The following is a 21,939-nucleotide window of genomic DNA, read 5'->3' as shown; positions in this document are numbered from 1 at the left end:
TCCCCACTGGTGTGGTTATGAGAATTTAAAGGGAGAGGCTGAATGAAATAGGTTTTTAAGCCCTGGGCTACTACATAAATGCTAGCAAGGGCAGAAATTTCGTTTGCCTTGATCCTCATCTGAACCCAGTGCCTAGAACTGTGTCTGATACACAGTTGGACAGCCATAGCTACTTGTTTTAGTGAAAAATCACTGATAGGACTTTTCCTAAATAGCCAAAAAAAGGAGATATAAAACCATTTCAAGGTCTCAAATCTTGGTCCCGTATCCCAAATATATCTTGCTGGTCCCTGACGCTGGTCCCTGAGGTTTGTCAGAAGGGACCCAGGAAGGGGCCCATCACTTCGTCTCCCAGATGAGATTGCACCTGATAGAGTCCTGTGCTCAGATGTCTCAGTCAGGGCAAGTGCTATGCACATGCGTTAGTCCAGCCCTACTGTGGGGTGAGGTGTGCGCATGCGCAGTCCGCCCCGCCACCCCGCCCCCAGCTCGGGAGAGGAGCGCTGTCCTTCCAGGCCCCACGCCTGGAAGTGCATTGTGGGTACAGAGAAGGGTGATCTCAGGCCAGGTGGAGCTCCTGTTGTTGGACGCTTTTGTTGCAGTCGGTCCTTATGGCCTTTACGCCCAGGGGCCCTGAGGCCTCGTTTTTCGAGGTTTTGGACCAGCACAGGGCTTCCCTGCTGGCCTCCCTGAGGAGAGGCGGCGAGGAGCCCGCGGGCGGGGGGATGCGCTTGGCTTCTAGGTATACGGGCTCTTTCTGGGGCACAGACTGCTGGGAGTTAGGGCTCAAGAAGGTTCTGCCCAGCCCGGCTTGAGGTGCTCTGTGGAGAAATGCTGGGCCCCCTTCCCATCTCCCCAGTTCGGGGAGCAAGGCCGCCTCAGAATGTTGAGGCCTGTTTGGCTCACCAGCCCTGAACCCCAAGAAAGGCCCTTGTTTAGTGCCCCCTATTTCTTCTGTTAACTTATTCTCAATTCAAAAAGCCTGGTGCCAGCCGCACCTACACCGCACCCCATCAGCCCCTCGCTGTGTCTTCTAGAATGTTCCAGGAGCATCTCCACAGCTAGGGTCACAGGTTTCCTGAGATCTGGACAGTTTGAGGAGTTTAAGGCACAGTTTGGCTTGGTGTTTATTTTTTTTAAATTGTGACAATCTAGAGATTTTCAAGCATTTTTTTTTTTTTTGAAGAAAAGGTGGGAAATCAATGTTGTGAGTTCTTAATAAGTGTTTTATCAAAATGAATGAGGAAGTCAACACATTTTAAGTGGTTTATAGTAAGACAATGGGATTTATGGACCTGAAAGGGAAGAAAATACACATTTCTTTAAATCAGTTAAAGCAGTTAGAGTTTAGCTCAGAGTGTGGTGCTGATAAAATCAATTACAGAGATTCTCCAGCTGCCCAACCTGGAGTTAACTGCAGGAAATATGTTTACACTATTCACCACTTTCACTTAAAATGGTCTGTTTTTCCGCTTACTTGATCTGCTTTTCCAGTTTATCAGCAAGGTTTTTCACTTAAACAAATTACTGTTATTTAAGCCCAAACCAACTACCAAAAAAAACAAGAAGCCCTAGAAAGTGACAGACAAATTTTACAAAATGTTTTAGTTTAAGGGAGTACTAGAAGAGGGTAAAAGAAGGGGGTGGCAGTCCCTGTTTAGGTTTCAGATGTAAATCTGATTGTTTTAAGGTTGGTCATAATATTATTGCAGCTTTTTTTCCAAACTAGGAAAATGAATAAGATACTTGAATCAGTTTTTGCCTCTCAAAATTAGAAAATATTGAATGTTTTAAAAGTTATTTTATGATACATGCATTTTCAATGAAAGCTGTGAAGTTTCTATGGAAATTAGAACACTACGTTTTGTGCATTTTCTAGATTTAATATGATTTTCCTTCCTAGGCAATATTCTTATGGTGTTCATAACAGAATAACATTTTTTGAAGCTGATGGCTTGTGAAATTAAGAGTCAGCTGACAGAAAACTGGGCTAAGTCTTAATAATTTTCTGTGGTGTAGTAGTTGCCAAGCCCTTTTATGGTAATGATTAAACTTTTTTCTTTTTGTATCACTAAAATTCAAAAGGGCTGATTTATGGCATGACATCAATTAGGGTAACATACTATAGTAAGAACTTCTTTTGAAATAGTTTCACATTGCATTTGGGGAAATAAATTCAAAGCCAGTACTACATCAATTAAAACATTTATCAGTAGTATTTCAAGTCAATGAGTTTGTATTTAAAGTAGGTTGATCTGAAGAGTAGATAAATATGTATTTATAAATTGGTCATTAAAAGGGAGATATTACTTAAGTTGGTAATTGAGAAGTAAAATTATAAGCAAATGAAATTTCTTTGAAATTCACCACTATAAATACAATTGTTTTAATGTATTACTCATGTTAAAATTTATGGGAGAGAATATTATTGACATGTATCATCTAGTCTTAAAAAACAACCAATGAAACAAAAAATTAATATTCTGGGGAAATGTTACCTATTGTAAAGGTCTAATTTAGAATTAAGATTGAATCATTGTGTTTATTGTTTCAGTTCTGAGGTTCTTTCATCTATAGAAAAAATTATCCAAGACATAGTCACAAGCTTGGCAAGAAATGAAGCGCCTGCATTCACAATAGACAACAGATCAAGCTGGGAAAATATAAAGTGGGCATTTTGCATTTTTAAATTTTTAAGTGCATTATCTAAGTCATTATTAGAATTTATTTGAGTTAGAGTTCTAGTTGGATTTAATTCTATTTGTTGCCTTTACCCTGCCAAAAAGGATTTAAGGAAGTTTATAAAATACATACCATACAGGCAGGTTATGTAAACTAGAAGTAGGTGTAAAAGATAAGGCAAAGGGAAAACAATGCTAGGAACAAAAAAATGGAGCACCAAAAGAAGTTAGAATTCAAAATGCATATGATAAAGTCTTGCAGTCCTGCTAAAAATAGGCTCCAGCCTTGGATTTAAGCTTTCTAGCACTCAAGGGGGAAAATATCACCATCAGAATTCTTATCTGTACTGCAGAAGCAAACCACTTGCTCTGGGGAGCTATAACCAGCCCTGATATTGAGACCAAAATAAATGTATCCTGAGCACAGAACACATTGCAATGGCTCATTCTCTTAGCAGATCTCCCCATGCGAAGTCATGTCCCCAAGAGGGTAAAATCGGCAATCAGCTTTATCAGAGTCTTGGAATCTAGTTATATAGTTTGGTTCTTTCAGGTCCTCAACTTGTAGACCCTTTTCACTAAACAATGAAAAACACTGCAAGATTAGTCCTCAGTAAGAGTTACAGGAAAAGAATTAAAGAAATCTTAAGGCTCTTTGGTCATTCATTATTCTTTTATGATCAGTATAATTAGTGAAACTGTAAACTTTTGAATCATATTTTGCAAGGTGGATTTCACCAAGTCTTGAAGCGGCTGTCACCTGGCCTGTTTGCCTGGTGCCTTCTGCCATCTTTAGGACAGGCTTGGCAGTTCAATTTAACAACTTAGTATAAACTTATTTCATTACTGTAACTTTGGGGGTAAATTAAATGAAATATTTCAAAACTTCTTGTTAAATTGAATAAAAGTATTAAATCAATAAGCAAAATTCTAATAAAATTGTGAAATAATTTATAATAGTTCATATACTCTAAATGTCTTCCCAGAAAAGAAATACACACACATGCACACACTATAATCAAAAGTATTTAATTCATGTATTTCAAACAGTCTTTTAGTGCCTCTGTATGTTGCAAAGATAATTACCTAATTACCACTTGGAATTCTCTAAGCTTATAAACGAGGTTATCCTAAAACTTCAGTGCTTACATTGAGAAGAAATGTGGATTTAAATGATGTTCAGAAGAAGACATTAATCATATGTTGTTTGGTGTTCAGAAGTTAACTCTTTTTTATTCTATTCCCTTGCTTTAAACAAAATGACAGGTTTGAAGATTCTGTGGGTCTTCACATGGTATCTCATTGTACCACAAGAAAAATCAAAAGTGATTCACCAAAATCAGTTAAAAATTTTGGTAAATTCATCTTTCTTAGCTTTTAGTGGTAAAATAAATAATTTTGATTACTTTCTGGGTTATAGTTGTTCTGAGCTAAATAATTTTACTTGTTCATTAATAGGCCCTCCTGTACTTGAAATAAATTTGTAGAATTTTGCATTGTCAATAACTGTGGAAGTAAAGTATTATTCCAAAATGAATGTTCAAGTATATGATTCAGTGGAAAAATATTCTTTCAATTTTGCTGTACATAGAACACTTAATTTTATCTAACTTGTAGACAATTATCATTCTGTACTTAACACTTCTCTTTTGGAAAGATAATTTTTATAATGTTGTGGAAAGTAACTGAAGAGAGTTAATCCTTGATCACAGAATGTTTTGATTTTTGTAAGTGATGAATAACTCACTTATTGCATCTTATTTTCCAGCACTAATTCTTAAAATATTTTCCATGATTTATAAATTAGTACAGAGCAACACTTATGCAACCAAAAGGTAAGTACATTGTTCTAATAAATTACTTTTTGAAATGCGTTGTGAGGTTTAGTGGGATTGACTTTCATTATGTGTTTTGAAAAGTTACATAAAACTAGACTGTGGGTAATAAATTATTTGTTTACATCCACTCAAAGCTTTCTTCAGTTAATATTCCAATACTTATATTCAGAGAAAATATGGTTAATTAAAATATATATTTTTAAAATTTTCACAGAGACATTTATTACACTGATAGCCAACTCTTTGGTAATCAGACTGTTGTGGACAATATTATCAATGATATTTCCTGTATGTTAAAAGTCCCGAGGAGGAGTCTGCATATAGTAAGTAGCATTTAATACAAGATATTTTAAGACAAAATATATGAAAATTATAATAGAAGAATAAATGTAACCTGTGCCTTCTTTTCATATATTTGATATTATATTTTTCTCACTATGAATTTGAATAATATAGTCTCAGTGTATCCCCTTGGCTAAAGGAAGCAAAACTGATGAATTTTCAAATATTTTTCATTCCTAAACGCTTACATATTTTCTCCTTTATTTCTTAAATTCCAGTCTAATCCAAAATGCCTATATAATTTAGCAGGTGAACATGAGAAGGGACTTGGAAGCATAAAATGCACTTGAGAAAAAGGTTTCATATATGACTATTACTTTTTTCAGCTGTCTACATCAAAAGGTTTAATTGCTGGCGATTTAAAGTACCTCGAGGAAGATGGCACCAAGGTGAACTGCACACGTGCAACAGTAAGCATCATAATGTGTTCACGTGCTTCCACTCCATTTCAAACTCCTTTGTGTTTGAAATGCACTTTATTGACTGGCCTTGTTATGTAGTTCAGAGCTTAAGACTTTAAAATAAAAGGAAAGGATGAATAGGTATGTGCTTTATGGGGTTGTACACTACCCAATTTTCAAATATGCCAATTGTCAGATGTCGTATTGAAATAAACAAACATATACATTCCTTTTTTAAATGCACTGTTTGTTGTTTTCAGGTAGAGTGTGACTTGACCATTTTAGCATGGCTATTTATGTAATCTTCATAAAATTGTCTGGTTCTGAAATTTGTAAGTTTGATACTAAAGTGTTTGCTAGGCTTTAGTACGTAGAAAGTCACAGAACTAGCACGGAAGTTTGGAAATGGTCAACTCACCATTTTGGAAAGAGGAGAATGACACCTATGAGATTCTACATAAGGAAGTCTTTCCTTCATCAGTTTCTGCTTTTTAAGCCACATATCTATAAAGTTTCCAAGAAATTTTCACCTGCTGGGAAGTAGTTTGGGTCGTATGTCTGTTTTCTTATTGAAAAGTAAATCTGTGTCCTACTATTTTCTTACTGAGGCATAGACTTCTGACCACTGTATTTTTAAAAAATGAAAATATAGGGCTTCCCCAGTGGCTCAGTGGTAAAGAATCCACCTGCAATACAGGAGACTCAGAGACATGGGTTCAATCCCTGGCTTGGGAAGATCCCCTGGAGGAGGAAATGGCAACCCACTCCAGTGTTCTTGCCTGGGAAATCCCATGGACAGAGGAGCGTGGCAGGCTATAGTCCACGGGGGTTGCAACTGAGCGACTAAACAACAACAAAAAGTGTTCTTGATAAATTTTTAAATGTTATTGTGTATGTTTGCTTAGTCACTTAGTCATGTCCGACTCTTTGTGACCCCGTGGACTGTAGCCCGCCAGACTCTTCTGTCCATGAGAATTCTCCAGACAAGAATACTGAAGTGGGTTGCCATGCCCTCCTCCAGGAGATCTTCCCAACCCAGGGATCAAACCCAGGTCTCCCGCACTGCAGGCAGATTCTTTACCGTCTGAGCCACCAGAAAAACCCAAATGTTGTTATACTTGTTATTTATTTAAAATAAAAACTTTCTCCTTTTGTTAACTTAGGCTGTTGCTGTGCCATCTAATATTCAAGGAATTCAGAGTATCCTTTGAGTGAGAAAGCTAGTTAAACTTACAGAATGTTCATTCATTTTTACTTTAATAAATAAAGCCTCCTTAATGTGTAACCAGTAAGCCATACCCTGTATTGGTCAAGATGAACACACCATGCTCCCTTTTCTAGGATATTTTTAGGAGCTCACTATCTAGTAAGAAAGACAGATATGTAAATACTGTGTATAAATAGGTGGCGCTAGTGGTAAAGAATCTGACTGCCAATGCAGGAGAGGCAAGAGAAGCAGGTTCGATCCCTGGGTTGGGAAGATGCCCTGGAAAAGACTAGGTATCTGAAGTGTGAAGGTAAAAACAAAAATTCTATATCTATAGCTACTTTTGAATTGATCTGTATGGCATCGTTACTTATAATTAGTGGTTCAGTTGAAACACACATGCCTTAAATTTATCAGCCTTAACTTCACAGATTTAATTACGGATGCGAAATTTCTACTAATTGTAGAAAAAGATGCGACATTTCAGCGACTCCTGGATGACAACTTTTGCAACAAAATGTCTCCATGCATCATGATTACGGTATATTATCTACTTTTACCTCAATTAGCAGACTAACGTACTACTTTGGCGATCAGTAAGAGGGGTTTATGGCTTCCCAGGTGGCTCAGTGGTAAAGAGTCCGCCTGCCAATGCTGGAGACATGGATTCTATCCTTGGGTCAGGAAGATCCCCTGGAGTAGGAAATGGCAACCTATTCCAGTATTCTTGCCTGAGAAATCCCAAGGACAGAGGAGGCTGGCTGGCTACAGTCCATGGAATTGCAAAGAGTCAGATGCGACTGAAGCACATATACACACAAGAGTGGTTTATAACATCATCTATGAGCTTGAACAGCATTCTCTTTTCACTATGAAGCATCCTTTGGGATTATAGAACAAGAATTTCCAAGGCGTTTATTTAACCATCCTCAAATCTGACTGAAATCAAGGTGATGGTCCCGATTCCTAAATACCAGAGATTGTCTAATAAAAATGTAAGTTGACACAGGCTCTCAGTATCACCCTCACACCATTCGCACAGGGGCTACTTGTCTTGACTATAATATGGTAACATGGGAGCTTTGACAGGGTTGAATGAACAAGAGCCACTTCTTGTTCTTCCTCACATGGTTTGTATACTGGTGTATTTTTTTTTTCTAACATAAATGTTGAAAGAAGAGCAAAGAACACAGAAGCATACGTTTAGGTAATACATAGAGAGCTACAGGCAATAATTAGCAAAGGGTATTGTGGGAGGTGTTCATAAAACCGGGGAGACCAATGACATCTGCTGGCCTGGGGAAGAAGGAGGTGGCAGTCCAGGAAGCCAGGGGTGTGGGTCAGTGAGATGATGGGAGAGCAACAGACACATCAGGTTCCCCCTTCTGTGCCAGCCTTCCTCCACTCTTAAAGATCTGCATAAAGACCAAGTTCTCTGAGTAAAAAAAAAAAGCTCATCTACTTACAGTTCTCCTGGCTTATTAATGGTAAGTATGATGCTTGTGAGGTATGTTTGTGGAAGCAGTGAGGAGAGCTGCCCTGCCGAGGGAGCAGGATGTTGGGCAGCTGTTGGCATCTTGGAAGGCCTGGCCACCCCCAGGAGGCATCCTGATTTAGTGCAAAAATATCAAGTGTTAACAAAAGTGAGGATTGGTGAGGAAGGAAATGACAAGGATTCGTGTGGTAGCATCATCAGTTAGATGGATAGGGAGATAACTGGATTCAGGGAGCCTGTCTGGAGGCTTTCAGGTAGTTACCGTGGTGGCAGGTTGCCAGGGAAATGGTTAAAGAGAAAGGACTCAAGCAAAGGACATTCCAAGGCAAGTTTAAAAGGACGTGATGACCACGGGATGAGAGGAATGAGTCAAAATGACTCTGGTGTGTGGAGCTTTACCACAATGTCCCTGTGGATGCTATAGAACAAGTGGCAGGGAGGCTTGGTTCTTCATAGAAAAAAGATGTTGAACGTAGTCTTAGAAATAAAAATTTGAGATGATAACAGGAGATCCTAGTGGCATGTGCCCAGTTTGAAGAGAGGGGAGAACAGTTGTGAAAGAAAATGTACACTGAGACCTCGTCAGTAATAAAGGCCATACCTGAACCCCTGAAGTGATCTCTCAGTGGCGTTGTCCTGTGGTTCACTTTTGGTGGAGTCCTCCTGCTCTCACACCTTCCTGGTGAGAGTGCATGCTTGCTGGACTGATCAGAAGACAAGCCGTCATAGACAAAGAAACCAACAGTGGCCCAGGCCTCCATTTCAGCCCTTGGAGTTTGAATCACAGCTAGTACTAGTGCACTGGAGATGCACATAAAGCTCAGCTCTTGGTCACATTTCTCTCTTTACCTTGTCTTTCCTCTTGAATGCTGCCTTCTAGTCTTTATCTACATACATGTTGGTGCTGTCATGGCACCCATTGATAATTGCTGCTGTTACTATGGTGAAACACCCACTAGAAGCTGGCCTGTAGTAGCTGCCCCTGCAGAGGGGAGCTGAGAGTCAAGGGCTGGGCTGGGAAGGAATCTTTGGTACTGTCTGACTCCTCGACCACATATATGGGTTATCTCTCCCAAAGGAAACAATTAAAATACACTACCATTCACTATGTATTCGTGATGTACCAGGAACTCTGCTAGGCACTTTACATAATAAGGGTTCACATTTACTGCTGTTTTCTACGTTGTTTGTTGTTCGGTCACTCAGTTGTGTCTGATGACTCTTTCAGACCCCATGAACTGCAGCACACCAGCTCCCTCTCTTTCACCATCCCTCGGAGCCTATTCAAACTCATGTCCATTGAGTGAGTGATGCCATCCAACCATCTTATCCTCTGTTGCCCCCTTCTCTTCATGCCCTCATATCAACTTCTAAAGTCTCTCCAGCCTTATGCTGCTACTGCTAAGTCACTTCAGTCGTGTCCGACTCTTTGCGACCCCATAGACGGCAGCCCACCAGGCCCTGCCGTCCCTGGGATTCTCCAGGCAAGAACACTGGAGTGGGTTGCCATTTCCTTCTCCAATGCATGAAAGGGAAAAATGAAAGTGAAGTTGCTCAGTCATGTCCGACTCTTAGCGACCCCATGGACTGCAGCCTACCAGGCCTTATGAGATAGGTATTATTATCATCCCCATTTTAACAATAGGACACTGGGACCCCGGAAGGTATTTTACCACAATCTCAAGGCTGGTCAAAACTAGGACTTGGTGAGGGACTCCCCTGGTGGTCCAGTGGTTGAGAATCTGCAGTGTAGGGGATGTGGGTTCAATCCCAGGTCATGGAACTAAGATCCCACACTCCACAGGGCAACAAAGCCCAAGTGCCACAACAAAAGATCCTGTGTGCTGCAACTAAGACCAGACACAGCCAAAGAAGTAAATTAAATAAATACATATTAAAAAAAAAAACAACTAGTACTGGGATTAAGATAGTTCAACTCCACATTGCTACAGTGCCATAACTCTGGGTGGTAGGCGTATTTATCCCAGTTTTATAAATAAAGCCACAGCCTAAAGAGACTAGGAAACCCACTAGTGATTGGTGGAGAGGGAATTCAGACTCAGGGCTGTCCCATCAAAAGCCCGTTCTCATCTCTACTTGCTTCCTCCCTGTTCCACATTTCATTTGGTTTCCTGTTCTCTCTTTTAACATTATTGTAATGCTCTTCAAATTATTTTTCTACATACTTATTGTTTTAGTGACTTCATAATACTATTCTACTGTTTGGTTTTATTAAATCCTGAATTTAAACCAGATACTTTTAAATGCTTTCTAATTATTAAATATAATTTAGTTTCTGTAATAATATTGGAAGGTGTTATTACAAAGCCCCAAACCTCAAAGAGTTTTCATGACTGTTGAGGTCCATGCTGCTAGGAAGTAGCAGAGCCAGACGCCTGCGCAGGCAGTCAGCCCTGAAGCTGATGCATGTCACCACTGTGCTATGCTGCCTTTCCACGTGCCTGTTGTTAGATCTTTTATATATTTACTGTGGTTTCTGTCCTTTTAAGTAACACTGCAGTGGACATCTTTATGTAGGTCACATTTTTTATTATTTCTGTTTCTGCTAAAATATTTTCCTAGGACTGGGATAGCTAAGTCAAAGTTATGAAGATATTTATGTTAATAATAAAATAAGGATACAGTGTCATCAGTTTCATTCTACTGAAATTAAAATGCGTGATTTCAATCCTTGCTTTTAGGGAAAGGGGGTACCTGATCTGAATACAAGACTTCTAGTCAAGAAGCTGTGGGATACATTTCACATTCCTGTTTTCACTCTGGTAGATGCTGATCCACATGGTAATTTATTGTTAGACTATTTGAAATAGTCATAATCAAATCATATTTATAGCTGTGTTTTTCTGCTCATAGAACACTTTCATAAAATACTTTAAAAGAATATGATTATTAGATTTAAATGAATGACTAATCATTTGGGGCATTTATCATTTTTTACTGTATTAAACTGAACCATAAATTTTCCATTGGTATCGTCCACAAAAATAAAAATTGCAGATGTTAGATATAATTATCTAACTCTAATATGCAAGAAGACAAATTTCAAAGTTAACTTTCTTTTAACAGGCATAGAGATAATGTGTATCTACAAGTACGGATCTATGGTAAGTATAGAAAAATATTTTTCCTTTTCCACTATTGAGATAGTTTATATTATTCACCGGAGTGATTTCTGCATTTACTTATCAGCCCCTAGTAAGCTGAGGGCCCCCAAAAGTTACCAGGGAAGCTACTGTCCTAGTCTAGGGGCGCTCTGTTTCAGAGTCTGTGATTCCAGCTTCCAGCATAACCAGTGTGACTGCAGATGACAGAGTGGGATTACCTTCGGGCAAGAGGCCTTAATTATCCTCCACTCTCCTGGCCTGCTGAAGTAACTGCAAGCCCTCAGCATAACAACACTGATTACCAATTATACCCTGAAAATTATATATAGTCTTGAATTCTGACTTTTCCAATTCAACCATCAGGAGAAATGCAAAGACCACCAAACTTTACCACTAGGGACGACAACTGCTAACATCAGTGGTTCTCAAAATGTGGTCCTGGGAAGTTGTTAGAAATGCAAATCTCAGTCCCCATTCAGACCTCCTGAGTCTGGAATTCTAAGGGTGGGCTCTCCAAGTGATCCTGACTCATGGTAAAGCTTAGGAACCATTGGTATACACTTTACGTGTCCCTGATATATATGTTTATAGCAGAAGAAAAGGATGGTGGAGCAAGGATTAAGGTGTGGAATCACAAATAACAATAAATTTGGGTCAGAGAGGGTCATTTGTACTTTCACATTATAGAAAATCAACACAGAAATAGTATAGAGCAGTTTTAAAACCTCCACCGAAAGTTCAGTTTAGCTAAGCTCTTGGTGATATTCTTACTTCTGTGGCCTCGGGGAGTGTGAAGTCTTCAGTACTAGTCCTTAAAAAGTTGAAAAAAAATTGCTGCAAAAACGAGTATGCTAGTTCTCTGCAAAAGGTTTAGCTAATATACTTCTGCTCTTTATTTTAGGCTATGTCTTTTGAAGCCCATAATCTCACAGTTCCAGCTATTAGATGGCTTGGTCTCCTCCCTTCTGATATCAAAAGGTTAGACAGTTAGCAGAATGAAGGTATTTAAAATGATGACTCACTGTAACATGTAGCATTCAGCCTGAAGAGTCACTACCAGGAGAAGCGCTTACTGTTTTTTACTTATGTTGTTCACAATAACTCAGGATTATATCATTATAAATTTAATTTATCGATGTTTCTGTTTCAACTACTAAAATACTTAAATATATTTGGTTAATTGAGCCTTTAGCTAGTTAGAAGACATTTTTTTGTTTTACCCTTATGGTTAAAGCCTTTAATAATTTTTTTATGCATAGAAAGTATTAAGACATTGAATCTAAATAGTAATCATTGACAACACCATTTGCCATCTGAATTGATTTTATCATAGGTTCTTAATTTCATTTAAAAATCTCATTTTAAGATTACTTAAAGTTAGGGGATCCACATTTTGTCAGTTTTAAGATATATGTGTTCATTATAGAAAAAAATATCATTAAGTAACAGGATAAAAGTCACCTATAGACGAACAGTTCTGCCCTTGTAGATTATTTGCTGTGCGTTGCCATAATTTCTTCCAAAAGAATTTGGAAGAGCTTGATTTTGTAATCTTTTCTCCCACAACACAATGTAATTGCACTTCCTTATCAATAAATACATCCCTATGATCTTATTTGAATGTCTTCTTCCACTTGGTTTCAATTCTGAGTGCGTCTGTTTGGTCAGTCCCTTGTAGCTGGACATTTGGATGGGTTCCAAATCTCTGTTTTGAAAGATAGTCCTCTGACCGACCCTCTTGTGACTGAATCTTTGCCTGTATCCTTAATTAGTCCCATAGGCTGAATTCCAGGAATTGCTGGGTCAAAGGGTATGCACATTTTTAAGGCTTCAGCTGCCCTCCGGATAGGTTAATTATTTTGTCTTCCCTGGAGAGTAAGAGCCCACCTGCCCCTCAGCATAAGACATTATCACTTTATTCATCTCTGCTAATGTGATATTTTAAGATATTTTATTGTTTTAATTGGCTAGTGAGAGGTGAGAGTGAAATTAAACATATTTGGATTTCTTCAAGCAGTGAGCAAACCTTGGTTAAAGGCGCTTATTTTCTAAAAATGGAATGATCACTGCTTCTTACAAAATGAGGGCACAAGAGAAAACATTCAGGCTTTGACTTTTGAATGTTTACGCTGTAGTGAAGCAAAGTTTTGTTCAGTTTAGTGTATACATCATGGTCAAAATCCCTTGGGGGTGATCTATTTGTATGAAGATTGTTTCTAATACAAGTTTAGGACAGAGAATAGGATTAAGGTGGAAAATGAAGAAACTCTAGGTGTATCTCATAAATTCCACCAGTGCCCTCAATATAAAATGTACTCTAAATAAATATACAATCAAAGAAAAAACAGCATGATAACTACACAAACATGGCTTCAAGGGAAATCCTCTAGGCCTCCCTTTCAATCAAATTGTTACCCTATCCAGGAGCTGCCAGTGGCAAATAGTCATTATTGTGGGGACATTGAGAAAGACTGTTTGAAACTAGAGCTCTGCTGGGAAATCCAGGATTTGTGACTTCAAAAAGCAATTCACAGCATAAATCCTGGACCTCTCATGTTCTATTTTTAAAACACATACCAAGATAAAATTACAATCCACTTTTTAAAAATTTGAAACAAGATAGATGTGTGTACGTACGTCTGTGTGCACGCATGAGTGCATAAGTGAAAATTGATAGACTAACTTCCTTGGCCCAGAAAATTCTCATTGAATTACAAAGAATTAAGGATTCAGTGGGACCTGAAATCCCACAGTGGATCTCACTGCTGGCCACACACACACTGGCACTCACTGCTCTAAGACTGCGGTGCTCTGGGGGCAGCCTTGGTGTTGAGACACATGATGTTAGTGCTCCCGGCATTTGTTTTATAACCAATGTCTATCTTCCTGTCATCATCCTGTGAGTGTGGCATGAAAGAAAACAACAACTTGAAACAGACTTCCACTATGATCTTGAACACTTGCTGGTCGAAGACCTACCAGATTCCCTCAAACTCCATATTTAAAAGTGAACCTGTACTGATTTTTTCATCTGTTATTTCTGAGTCTTTTGAAATAGCATGATAAATAAAAATGAAATGTATGTGACCATAAAGTTACAGGAGCACTTTGTTTTTACTGATTTTTTTTTCACCTATTTTTCCCCCCAGATTAAATATACCCAAAGGTACTTTAATTCCACTGACAAAACGGGACCAGATGAAACTTGACAGCATCCTAAAGAGACCTTATATTACTTGCCAACCATTTTGGAGAAAAGAAGTATGTTTCTTTTTAAAATGCAAATGTCATGTTTTATTGCTTTTTACTTTTAGCAGTGGCTATTTGCATCATATTTTGAAGCTATCCTTCTTGAATTTTTATATAACCAGCAACTGCCACGTGCATTGTTTGGCAGTAAATTGTTGCTGAAACATTGAATTGTGAATGCTAATAGATAAGATTAGCTGGGTGGAGTTGACCTAATTTATTCTCATCATAGTTAAATACCTATTGTCTACGGTTCTATCCTAGTTCATGAAGGAAAAAAGCAGAAAAGGAAATTATAAAGATGCCAGACCATTCCTAATAATTGAAGGAACCCATACTAATATTTTTAGCTGTAGCAGCTCTAGAATATTCTGGCTGACCTAAAGTTTATTGCCCATGGTTTTGGAGACTAAAACAAATCTAGATGTACCAGTTTGAGTTGACAGAACTGTAGCAAAGGATTCTGGTATGACTATAGTTTACTTTTATTGACAGATGGAAATAATGGGAGACTCTAAAATGAAGGCAGAAATTCAAGCTTTGACCTTCCTCTCATCAGACTATCTTTCCAGAGTGTACTTACCTAATAAATTAAAATTTGGTGGGTGGATATAAAAATATGTCAGAATATATCTTGTGATCACAAGAGGCTTTTCATTAGTTTTGTTTTCAGCAGTAGATACTGTTGTGGAAAGAACAAATGTTCTTCATTTTGTAGAGGTAAAATATAATAATTTTTCATAATTGTAACTTTGTCAAAAAATGCTATACTCTAATTTTCTCGAGAAGGCTTTATCATTCTCTTAGAGATTAATTTCTATCCTATGTTCTAAATTAAATCATAGAAGAATGTATGTTATTTTGACTTTTAAATTTTGTTTGAAAAAATGTCTAACACATGTCATCAAAGTCTGCAGAAATGCTTTATTTACTTTCTACAGTACAAGTAATGTTAAGGCATGAAATATCCTATTAGTAACAAAAGTGAAGAAGTGAAGTGAAAGTCACTCAGTCGTGTCCGACTCTGCGACTCCATGGACTATGCAGAATACTGGAGTGGGTAGCCGTTCCCTTCTCCAGGGGATCTTCCCAACCCAGGGATCAACCCCAGGTCTCTCGCATGGCAGGAGGTTTCCTTACCAGTCTGAGCCACCAGGGAAGCCCCAGTAACAAAAGTAATAATAACCTAAATTTTAAAGGTTGCAAATTAATGCAAGTATCCAGCAGTTTCTTCTTAGTTACATTTTCCTTTGCCTTCATAGTGTAGGGGTCATGCCTCAGTCATTCACTGTGAAAGTAATGGTAATGTTTATTATGAATAAATACTGGGTTGAGGTAATCCTCAGTGCTTTGATTAGATTTTGAGCATACTTCTTATTAATAATATACTTATTTGAAAAATCTCCCCAGGGTTTTATCAGTTCTCACCCAAATTCAAGTTGAAATTCAATTGAATTCTTCTCTAGCCTAGGTTTATAGAACAAAGAACTTGTTCAACTTCAAGATTTACAGAAGCCTCAAATTTTAATAAGGCCTATCTGTAACAGTAAAGGTGTGATCTTTTCCTCTCATAAACCTATCTTAATTTTCCAGAGATTAGTTTTATGATTTTATTCTGTATTTTCAACAAACTTTTAACTGCACTGAAAACTTTCTTGTAATTGTAGGCAAGAATATGTATTTACAGGAGAAGTGATGAAATGTTGGGTTAATTTTTATCACGATAAATGTGAACAGAATATACCTCTGAGAATTTATATGCGCCAATCACTGCTTACATATTATCTTACTTAACTCTCCCAAGAGCCTTGTCAGGGCAGTAGTTAGATTCACAGTTTACAGGTGAGAACACAGAGGCTGTTGCTTGTCTAAAGCCCCAGCCAGATGTAGCAGAAGGGGACAGTGACACCATCTACCTCCAGGGCAGGACCAGGTACCGAATATTCAGGGCCCCGTGCAGAAGGTAAATGTAGGTCCTTTGTTTCAGAGTTATTAAGAATTTCAAGATGACAGCAGCAGAGATTTAAACTCAGCACGAGGCCCTGTGTGACTGCCCCGGTGTAAGGCAACCCTACTCAAGAGGTAAATAAGGTCAAATACAATAATGAAAGAAAATACTTGTATAGCACTTATTATGTTGCCAGATATTTTTCTAGGTGTTTACCAGCATTAACTAATTTCATGTTCACAGAAACCCTATGAGCAAGTACCTTTCCTATCTCCATTTTCAGATGAGGCATCAAACATGCAGGGAGGTTAAGTAACTTTCCCAAGGTCACATAACTACAAAGCAGTGGAGCTGGAACCTACTCCCAGGGAGTCTGACTCCATAGTTCATGCTTTAATCATGGTACTGGTGCTTGTCAAGTGTGTCGTGTGTGGCCAGGCATGCACACTGCCCAGTAAGGGTCCCTGATGTCAAGCCTGTTACGTTATGTTCTCTAGTCACATCAGAACCAGATATTTCCTCTTGAGTATATTCTAGTATACCATTAATTTGACTTACTTGTGAGACTATTGCAAATTCTAAAAAACATGTTATAAATTGCAAGTTTTCTTTGAATGTATACAACGCTTCCTCCCTTAACATCTAATAATCATTGAATTTTGACAAGTTTTGTAAAGGAGGAAAATACTAACTTAGAAATATGTGGTTAAGCCACAGAAGGTCTGGATTAGGATATACTGTCAAAATGAGGAGAAATAAAAAATCTACCATAGTCATTAAAATCTGAAAATAGATTTGAAAAAGGTTTGCAGATACATTCACTTTGGATAATTAAATTCCTTTCAAGTTTATGTTTGAAATTTATGTAAACTAATTTTCATTTATTTTGGGAAACAAAAATGGGAGGAGAAAGGAGAGCAAAATACACTGCAGTTGGGCTTAGCTCCCTATCTTTATTAGATACAGATGAAAAGTTAATGTTAATAGCTGTTTGGGACCCAGCTAAAATTCTAAGTCTTAAGATTTGTTTCTAAAAAGGATTATTGTAAAATAGGCACATGTTTAAAATGGCATCTGACAACAGACATCCTCTCTACCATCTGTATTTATTTTTAATATTTTCATAATTTTAATCAAGAAAGAACATTTGGGTTGGAATCTGTTTATAATTAAAGTGAATAAAAACTGGTGCAACAGTAAGATGTTCAGAGAATCTTGGTTTTTCCTTAAGGGCTCATAATCACCCTTGTAAAATAAAAGCTCTCATAATATCCCCAGGTTTCTGGGAAATTTAACTGTCATCATTGATGATGCTAATTGATTTCAGAAGTCATGATTTCATGGGAAAATAAACCCATTTTGCACTTTCTACAAAACAGGCAAAAAAAAACAGTCCAGGATTTCCATCTATGACTTCCCTTAGTGTCTCATTTGAACTGTTTGATGTAAATACCTCTTCAGTGATGCTGAAAAGAAGGGATGCTGTCAAAGCTAAGCCACAAGTACATAGATGTTAAAAAATATTTTCAGCGGAATGTTTTTGTAGTAAACTATTGAGAAACATTACTTCTGTTTGGACTTCTGTTCACCAAGAAAACAATCTTGTAAAAAGAAGTCAAGCTCTCCCTCTGCTGGCAGAAGCTCTATAGTTCTCTCAAATTCTTCCACTATTTTGGGTGGACATTTCCTTGTAATATTTTCAAGCCCTTGTTTTCAGGAATGGGGTGAAAGAGTCTGAGATACAAGAGGTTGTGAAAACCATGAGGCTTTCTGTGTGAGACTGAGTACTTCTACACAGGAACCCGTTTTGTATCGTCAGCTTTAGATGCCCCCAATTCCTTGTAACGCTACACTTAATGTGTGCTTCATTGCAACCAAGCTATTTACAAAAACCTAAGACAACATATTAGGACTTTTGAAATAGAAGAATTAAAGATCACTGCAAATGAAAAGAAATTGATACTAAAATTACAAATATATTCAGTCTCTACTCAGCTAAAAATGGAATATAAACTATATGTGTGCGTGCTAAGTTGCTTCAGTCATGTCCAACTCTTTGCAACCCCGTGGACTGTAGCCTGTCAGGCTCCTCTGACCATGGGATTCTCCAGGCAAGAATACTGAAGTGGGTTGTCATGCCCTCCTTCAGGGGGTCTTCCCAACCCAGGGACCGAACCTGCAACTCTCTACGTCTCATTGGCAGGCAGGTTCTTTACTGTTAGCACCACCTGGGAAGCTCTATAGTCATTCATAAATAGCCCCTTGTGTTAACACTGCAGAAGGATTTACTAATGTGAATAATAGCCATGAACAAAACTGAATTTTAATTAATTTTTCATAATTTCACCTTGATTTTATGGCTCAATAATCATACCCCCTGATACAGATGGTTTTGATCCCTCTTCCTGTTTCTGAGGGGAAAAGTTAGGTGACACCACAGGCTGTCTTCCATCTGTAAAGTCATATTTTGAGGGGCAGGCTGCTTGCATCCCAGTTCCACATCTACTCACCGCCTTTGTAACTGGGAGAAGTTACAATCGGGCCTTGGTTTCACTGACTGTAAAATGGGGAAAACAGTAATAATAGCTATTCTGTAGTGTAACTGTTAGGACAAGTGTGGGTTTGAATAACACTCTTGGAATGTTATTGCTACATTTGGTACACAGGCTGCTACCATTGTTCCACTGATGGGGTATGGAAAAGCAGCTTGTCAATTACATATTCCTAAACAGCAGAAAGATTTTTTTAAAGTATGCTGAATAACCAATACTATACAAGAATCTGTATATAACAGAGGCTTCTAGAAGAGTCCTTGGACATGGAAAATATAATTCAACACATATTAAACACCAAAATATGCAAGACTGTGCTCGGTGCTATATATGTGGGCGTAAAACACAAAGTTTAAAATCTAGGAAGCTAGACAAGGCAAATACACCCATGACTGTATGAGACAGAATATGATAAGCACTGAAAGGACTTTGAAAGATGAAAGGAGAGATGGTATGAGATGATTCATGTGGGAAAGAATGAGGAACGGTGTCACTGAGGAGGGAGTACTTGTCAGAGATGATTCTAAGGTTTTGCTGGTTGGGAGAGGTAGGTACAGGACCTACTTCAACTGGCTCTGTCGCTTAACAGCTGTGTGATGTCTGACGAGTCACATTACCTCTCTCAGCCTCATTTTCTTTTTCTCTAAAATGGAGACAGCTACCCTATAGGCCTGCTCTGGAAATTACAGGAGATGGAGCAGCCAGATAATAAACGAGCTATTATCATTATTTAGACTAGAGTTCTTGAACTCTGGCTGCATTTTAGAATCACTCAAGAGAGCTTTTAAAAAGTATTAATCCCCTCTGTTCCACCCCAAACCAGCTAAATCAGAATCTTCAAGAGTGAGGCCCAGGCATCAGTTATTTTTTAAAAAGTTTCCCCAAGTGATTTCTAAATATATAGATTCTTGGTGCTCAACTGTGGTCCATTTGGCGACTTCAGCTGGGAGTTTGCTAGAACTGTAGGTTCTTAGACCCACACTAGACCTTCCGAATCTTCATTCTATAACTAGGTCCTTTGGATCCTCGGACGTCAAGGTTTTTGGTACACAGCCTACACTGAGAAGAAAAGGAGAAAGTTCAGTGTATGTACCACAATCCCCCCCCCCCTTTTTTTCCCTTTAGATATTCATAAAGGGGGAGGGGGAAGCCAGATGATATATTCATAGTTGGCGTATGTGCGTCACAGTCCAGTTCAGTTCAGTTCAATTCAGTCGCTCAGTCGTGTCCGACTTTGCAACCCCATGAACCGCAGCACGCCAGGCCTACCTGTCCATCACCAACTCCAGGAGTCCACCCAAACCCATGTCCATCGAGTCGGTGATGCCATCCAGCCATCTCATCATCCGTCGTCCCCTTCTCCTCCTGCCCTCAATCTTTCCCAGCATCAGGGTCTTTTCCACTGAGTCAGCTCTTCGCATCAGGTGGCCAAAGTATTGGAGTTTCAGCTTCAACATCAATCCTTCCAATGAACAGAGGACTGATCCCCTTTAGGATGGACTGGTTGGATCTCCTTGCAGTCCAAGGGACTCTTAAGAGTCTTCTCCAACACCACAGTTCAAAAGCATCAATTCTTGAGCACTCAGCTTTCTTTATAGTCCAACTCTCACATCCATACATGACCACTGGAAAAACCATAGCCTTGACTAGATGGACCTTTGTTGGCAAAGTAATGTCTCTGCTTTTTAATATGCTGTCTAGGTTGGTCATAACTTTCCTTCCAAGGAGTAAGCGTCTTTTAATTTCATTGCTGCCATCACCATCTGCAGTGATTTTGGAGCCCAGAAAAATAAAGTCAGCCACTGTTTCCACTGTTTCCCCATCTATCTGCCATGAAGTGATTGGACCAGATGCCATGATCTTAGTTTTCTGAATGTTGAGCTGTAAGCCAACTTTTTCACTCTTCACTTTCACTTTCATCAAGAGGCTCTTTAGTTCTTCACTTTCTGCCATAAGGGTGGTGTCATCTGCATATCTGAGCTTATTGATATTTCTCCTGGAAATCTTGATTCCAGCTTGTGCTTCCTCCAGCCCAGCGTTTCTCATGATGTACTCTGCAGATAAGTTAAATAAGCAGGGTGACAATATACAGCCTTGACGAACTCCTTTTTCTATTTGGAACCAGTCTGTTGTTCCATGTCCAGTTCTAACTGTTGCTTCCTGATCTGCATACAGGTTTCTCAAGAGGCAGGTCAGGTGGTCTGGTTCAGTTCAGTTCAGTCGCTCAGTCGTGTCCGATTCTTTGCGACCCCATGAATTGCAGCACGCCAGGCCTCTCTGTCCATCACCAACTCCCAGAGTCTACCCAAACCCATGTCCATCGAGTCGGTGATGCCATCCAACCATCTCATCCTCTGTCGTCCCCTTCTCCTTCTGCCCTCAATCCTACCCAGCATCAGGGTCTTTTCCAATGAGTCAACCCTTCGCATGAGGTGGCCAAAGTATTGGAGTTTCAGCTTCAACATCAGACCTTCCAATGAACACTCAGGATTGATCTCTTTTAGGATGGATTGATTGGATCTCCTTGCAGTCCAAGGTACTCTCAAGAGTCTTCTCCAACACCACAGTTCAAAAGCATCAATTCTTTGGCACTCAGCTTTCTTCACCGTCCAACTCTCACATCCATACATGACCACTGGAAAAACCATAGCCTTGACTAGACAGACTTTTGTTGGCAAAGTAATGTCTCTGCTTTTATTTATTTATTTTTTTATTTTTTTTATTTTTTATTTTGTCTCTGCTGTTAAATATGCTATCTAGGTTGGCCATAACCTTCCTTCCAAGGAGTAAGCGTCTTTTAATTTCATGGCTGCAATCACCATCAGCAGTGATTTTGGAGCCCCCAAAAATAAAGTCAGCCACTGTTTCCCCATCTATTTCCCATGAAGTGATGGGACCAGATGCCATGATCTTAGTTTTCTGAATGTTGAGCTTTAAGCCAACTTTTTCACTCTCCTCTTTCACCTTCATCAAGAGGCTCTTTAGTTCTTCTTCACTTTCTGCCATAAGGGTGGTGTCATCTGCATATCTGAGGTTATTGATATTTCTCCCGGCAATCTTGATTCCAGCTTGTGTTTCTTCCAGCCCAGCGTTTCTCATGA

General features: G+C 38.8%; 1 protein-coding gene and 2 long non-coding RNA genes across 9 annotated transcripts in view; 1 reads left to right on the top strand and 2 right to left on the bottom strand.

Moving 5' to 3' along the window:
• Positions 1-8,875, bottom strand: part of LOC145533016 (uncharacterized) — a 39,511-nt gene extending 30,636 nt beyond the window's left edge. For 2 of the 4 annotated variants that reach the window (XR_014073763.1, XR_014073765.1), the window contains exons 1-2: positions 8,566-8,835; positions 7,936-8,077 (exon numbers count right to left, since the gene is read on the bottom strand). This is a non-coding gene — a long non-coding RNA (uncharacterized LOC145533016). Of the gene's footprint in view, positions 1-7,935; positions 8,078-8,565 lie in introns of all 4 variants that reach the window. The other 2 variants (XR_014073762.1, XR_014073764.1) reach the window with 2 other exon arrangements.
• SPO11 (SPO11 initiator of meiotic double strand breaks) lies at positions 556-17,486 on the top strand. Of its 4 annotated transcripts, XM_081559344.1 has the most exons (13): positions 556-742; positions 2,555-2,668; positions 3,948-4,036; positions 4,450-4,516; positions 4,734-4,842; positions 5,188-5,271; positions 6,426-6,462; positions 6,901-7,010; positions 10,667-10,766; positions 11,052-11,089; positions 11,991-12,067; positions 14,239-14,350; positions 14,834-17,486. In XM_081559344.1, the coding sequence occupies exons 1-13, from the start codon at positions 612-614 to the stop codon at positions 14,951-14,953; spliced, it is 1,188 nt and encodes a 395-aa protein (XP_081415470.1). In that variant the 5' UTR covers positions 556-611; the 3' UTR covers positions 14,954-17,486. The 4 variants fall into 4 exon arrangements, with proteins under 4 accessions (XP_081415470.1, XP_081415472.1, XP_081415471.1 ...); XM_081559346.1 differs by lacking the exon at positions 2,555-2,668; XM_081559345.1 differs by lacking the exon at positions 6,426-6,462 and having other exon boundaries at positions 5,188-5,285; positions 6,887-7,010.
• A 1,098-nt stretch (positions 17,487-18,584) lies between these two features.
• Positions 18,585-21,529, bottom strand: LOC145533015 (uncharacterized). Its single transcript, XR_014073761.1, has 2 exons — positions 20,108-21,529; positions 18,585-19,897 (listed from the first exon to the last, which is right to left on the bottom strand). It is a non-coding gene; the product is annotated as an uncharacterized LOC145533015 (long non-coding RNA).
• Positions 21,530-21,939: the final 410 nt, after the last annotated feature.

Source organism: Giraffa tippelskirchi, chromosome 13 (genome assembly GCF_054371585.1).
Source record: "Giraffa tippelskirchi isolate mGirTip1 chromosome 13, T2T-mGirTip1v1.2.pri, whole genome shotgun sequence".
Classification (NCBI taxonomy): Eukaryota; Metazoa; Chordata; class Mammalia; order Artiodactyla; family Giraffidae; genus Giraffa; species Giraffa tippelskirchi.
Note: the sequence above shows the minus strand (reverse complement) of the source record. Positions and strands in the feature narration are given on the sequence as shown.

What these genes read in the sequence shown, in the direction of transcription:
- SPO11 (XM_081559344.1), top strand. Translation starts at nt 612, where the DNA reads ATGGCCTTTACGCCCAGGGGCCCTGAGGCCTCGTTTTTCGAGGTTTTG. An exon ending in GGTAGATGCTGATCCACATG is followed by an intron (nt 10,767 to 11,051) that starts GTAATTTATTGT and finishes TTCTTTTAACAG; the next exon opens with GCATAGAGATAATGTGTATC. An exon ending in AACCATTTTGGAGAAAAGAA is followed by an intron (nt 14,351 to 14,833) that starts GTATGTTTCTTT and finishes TTTTATTGACAG; the next exon opens with ATGGAAATAATGGGAGACTC.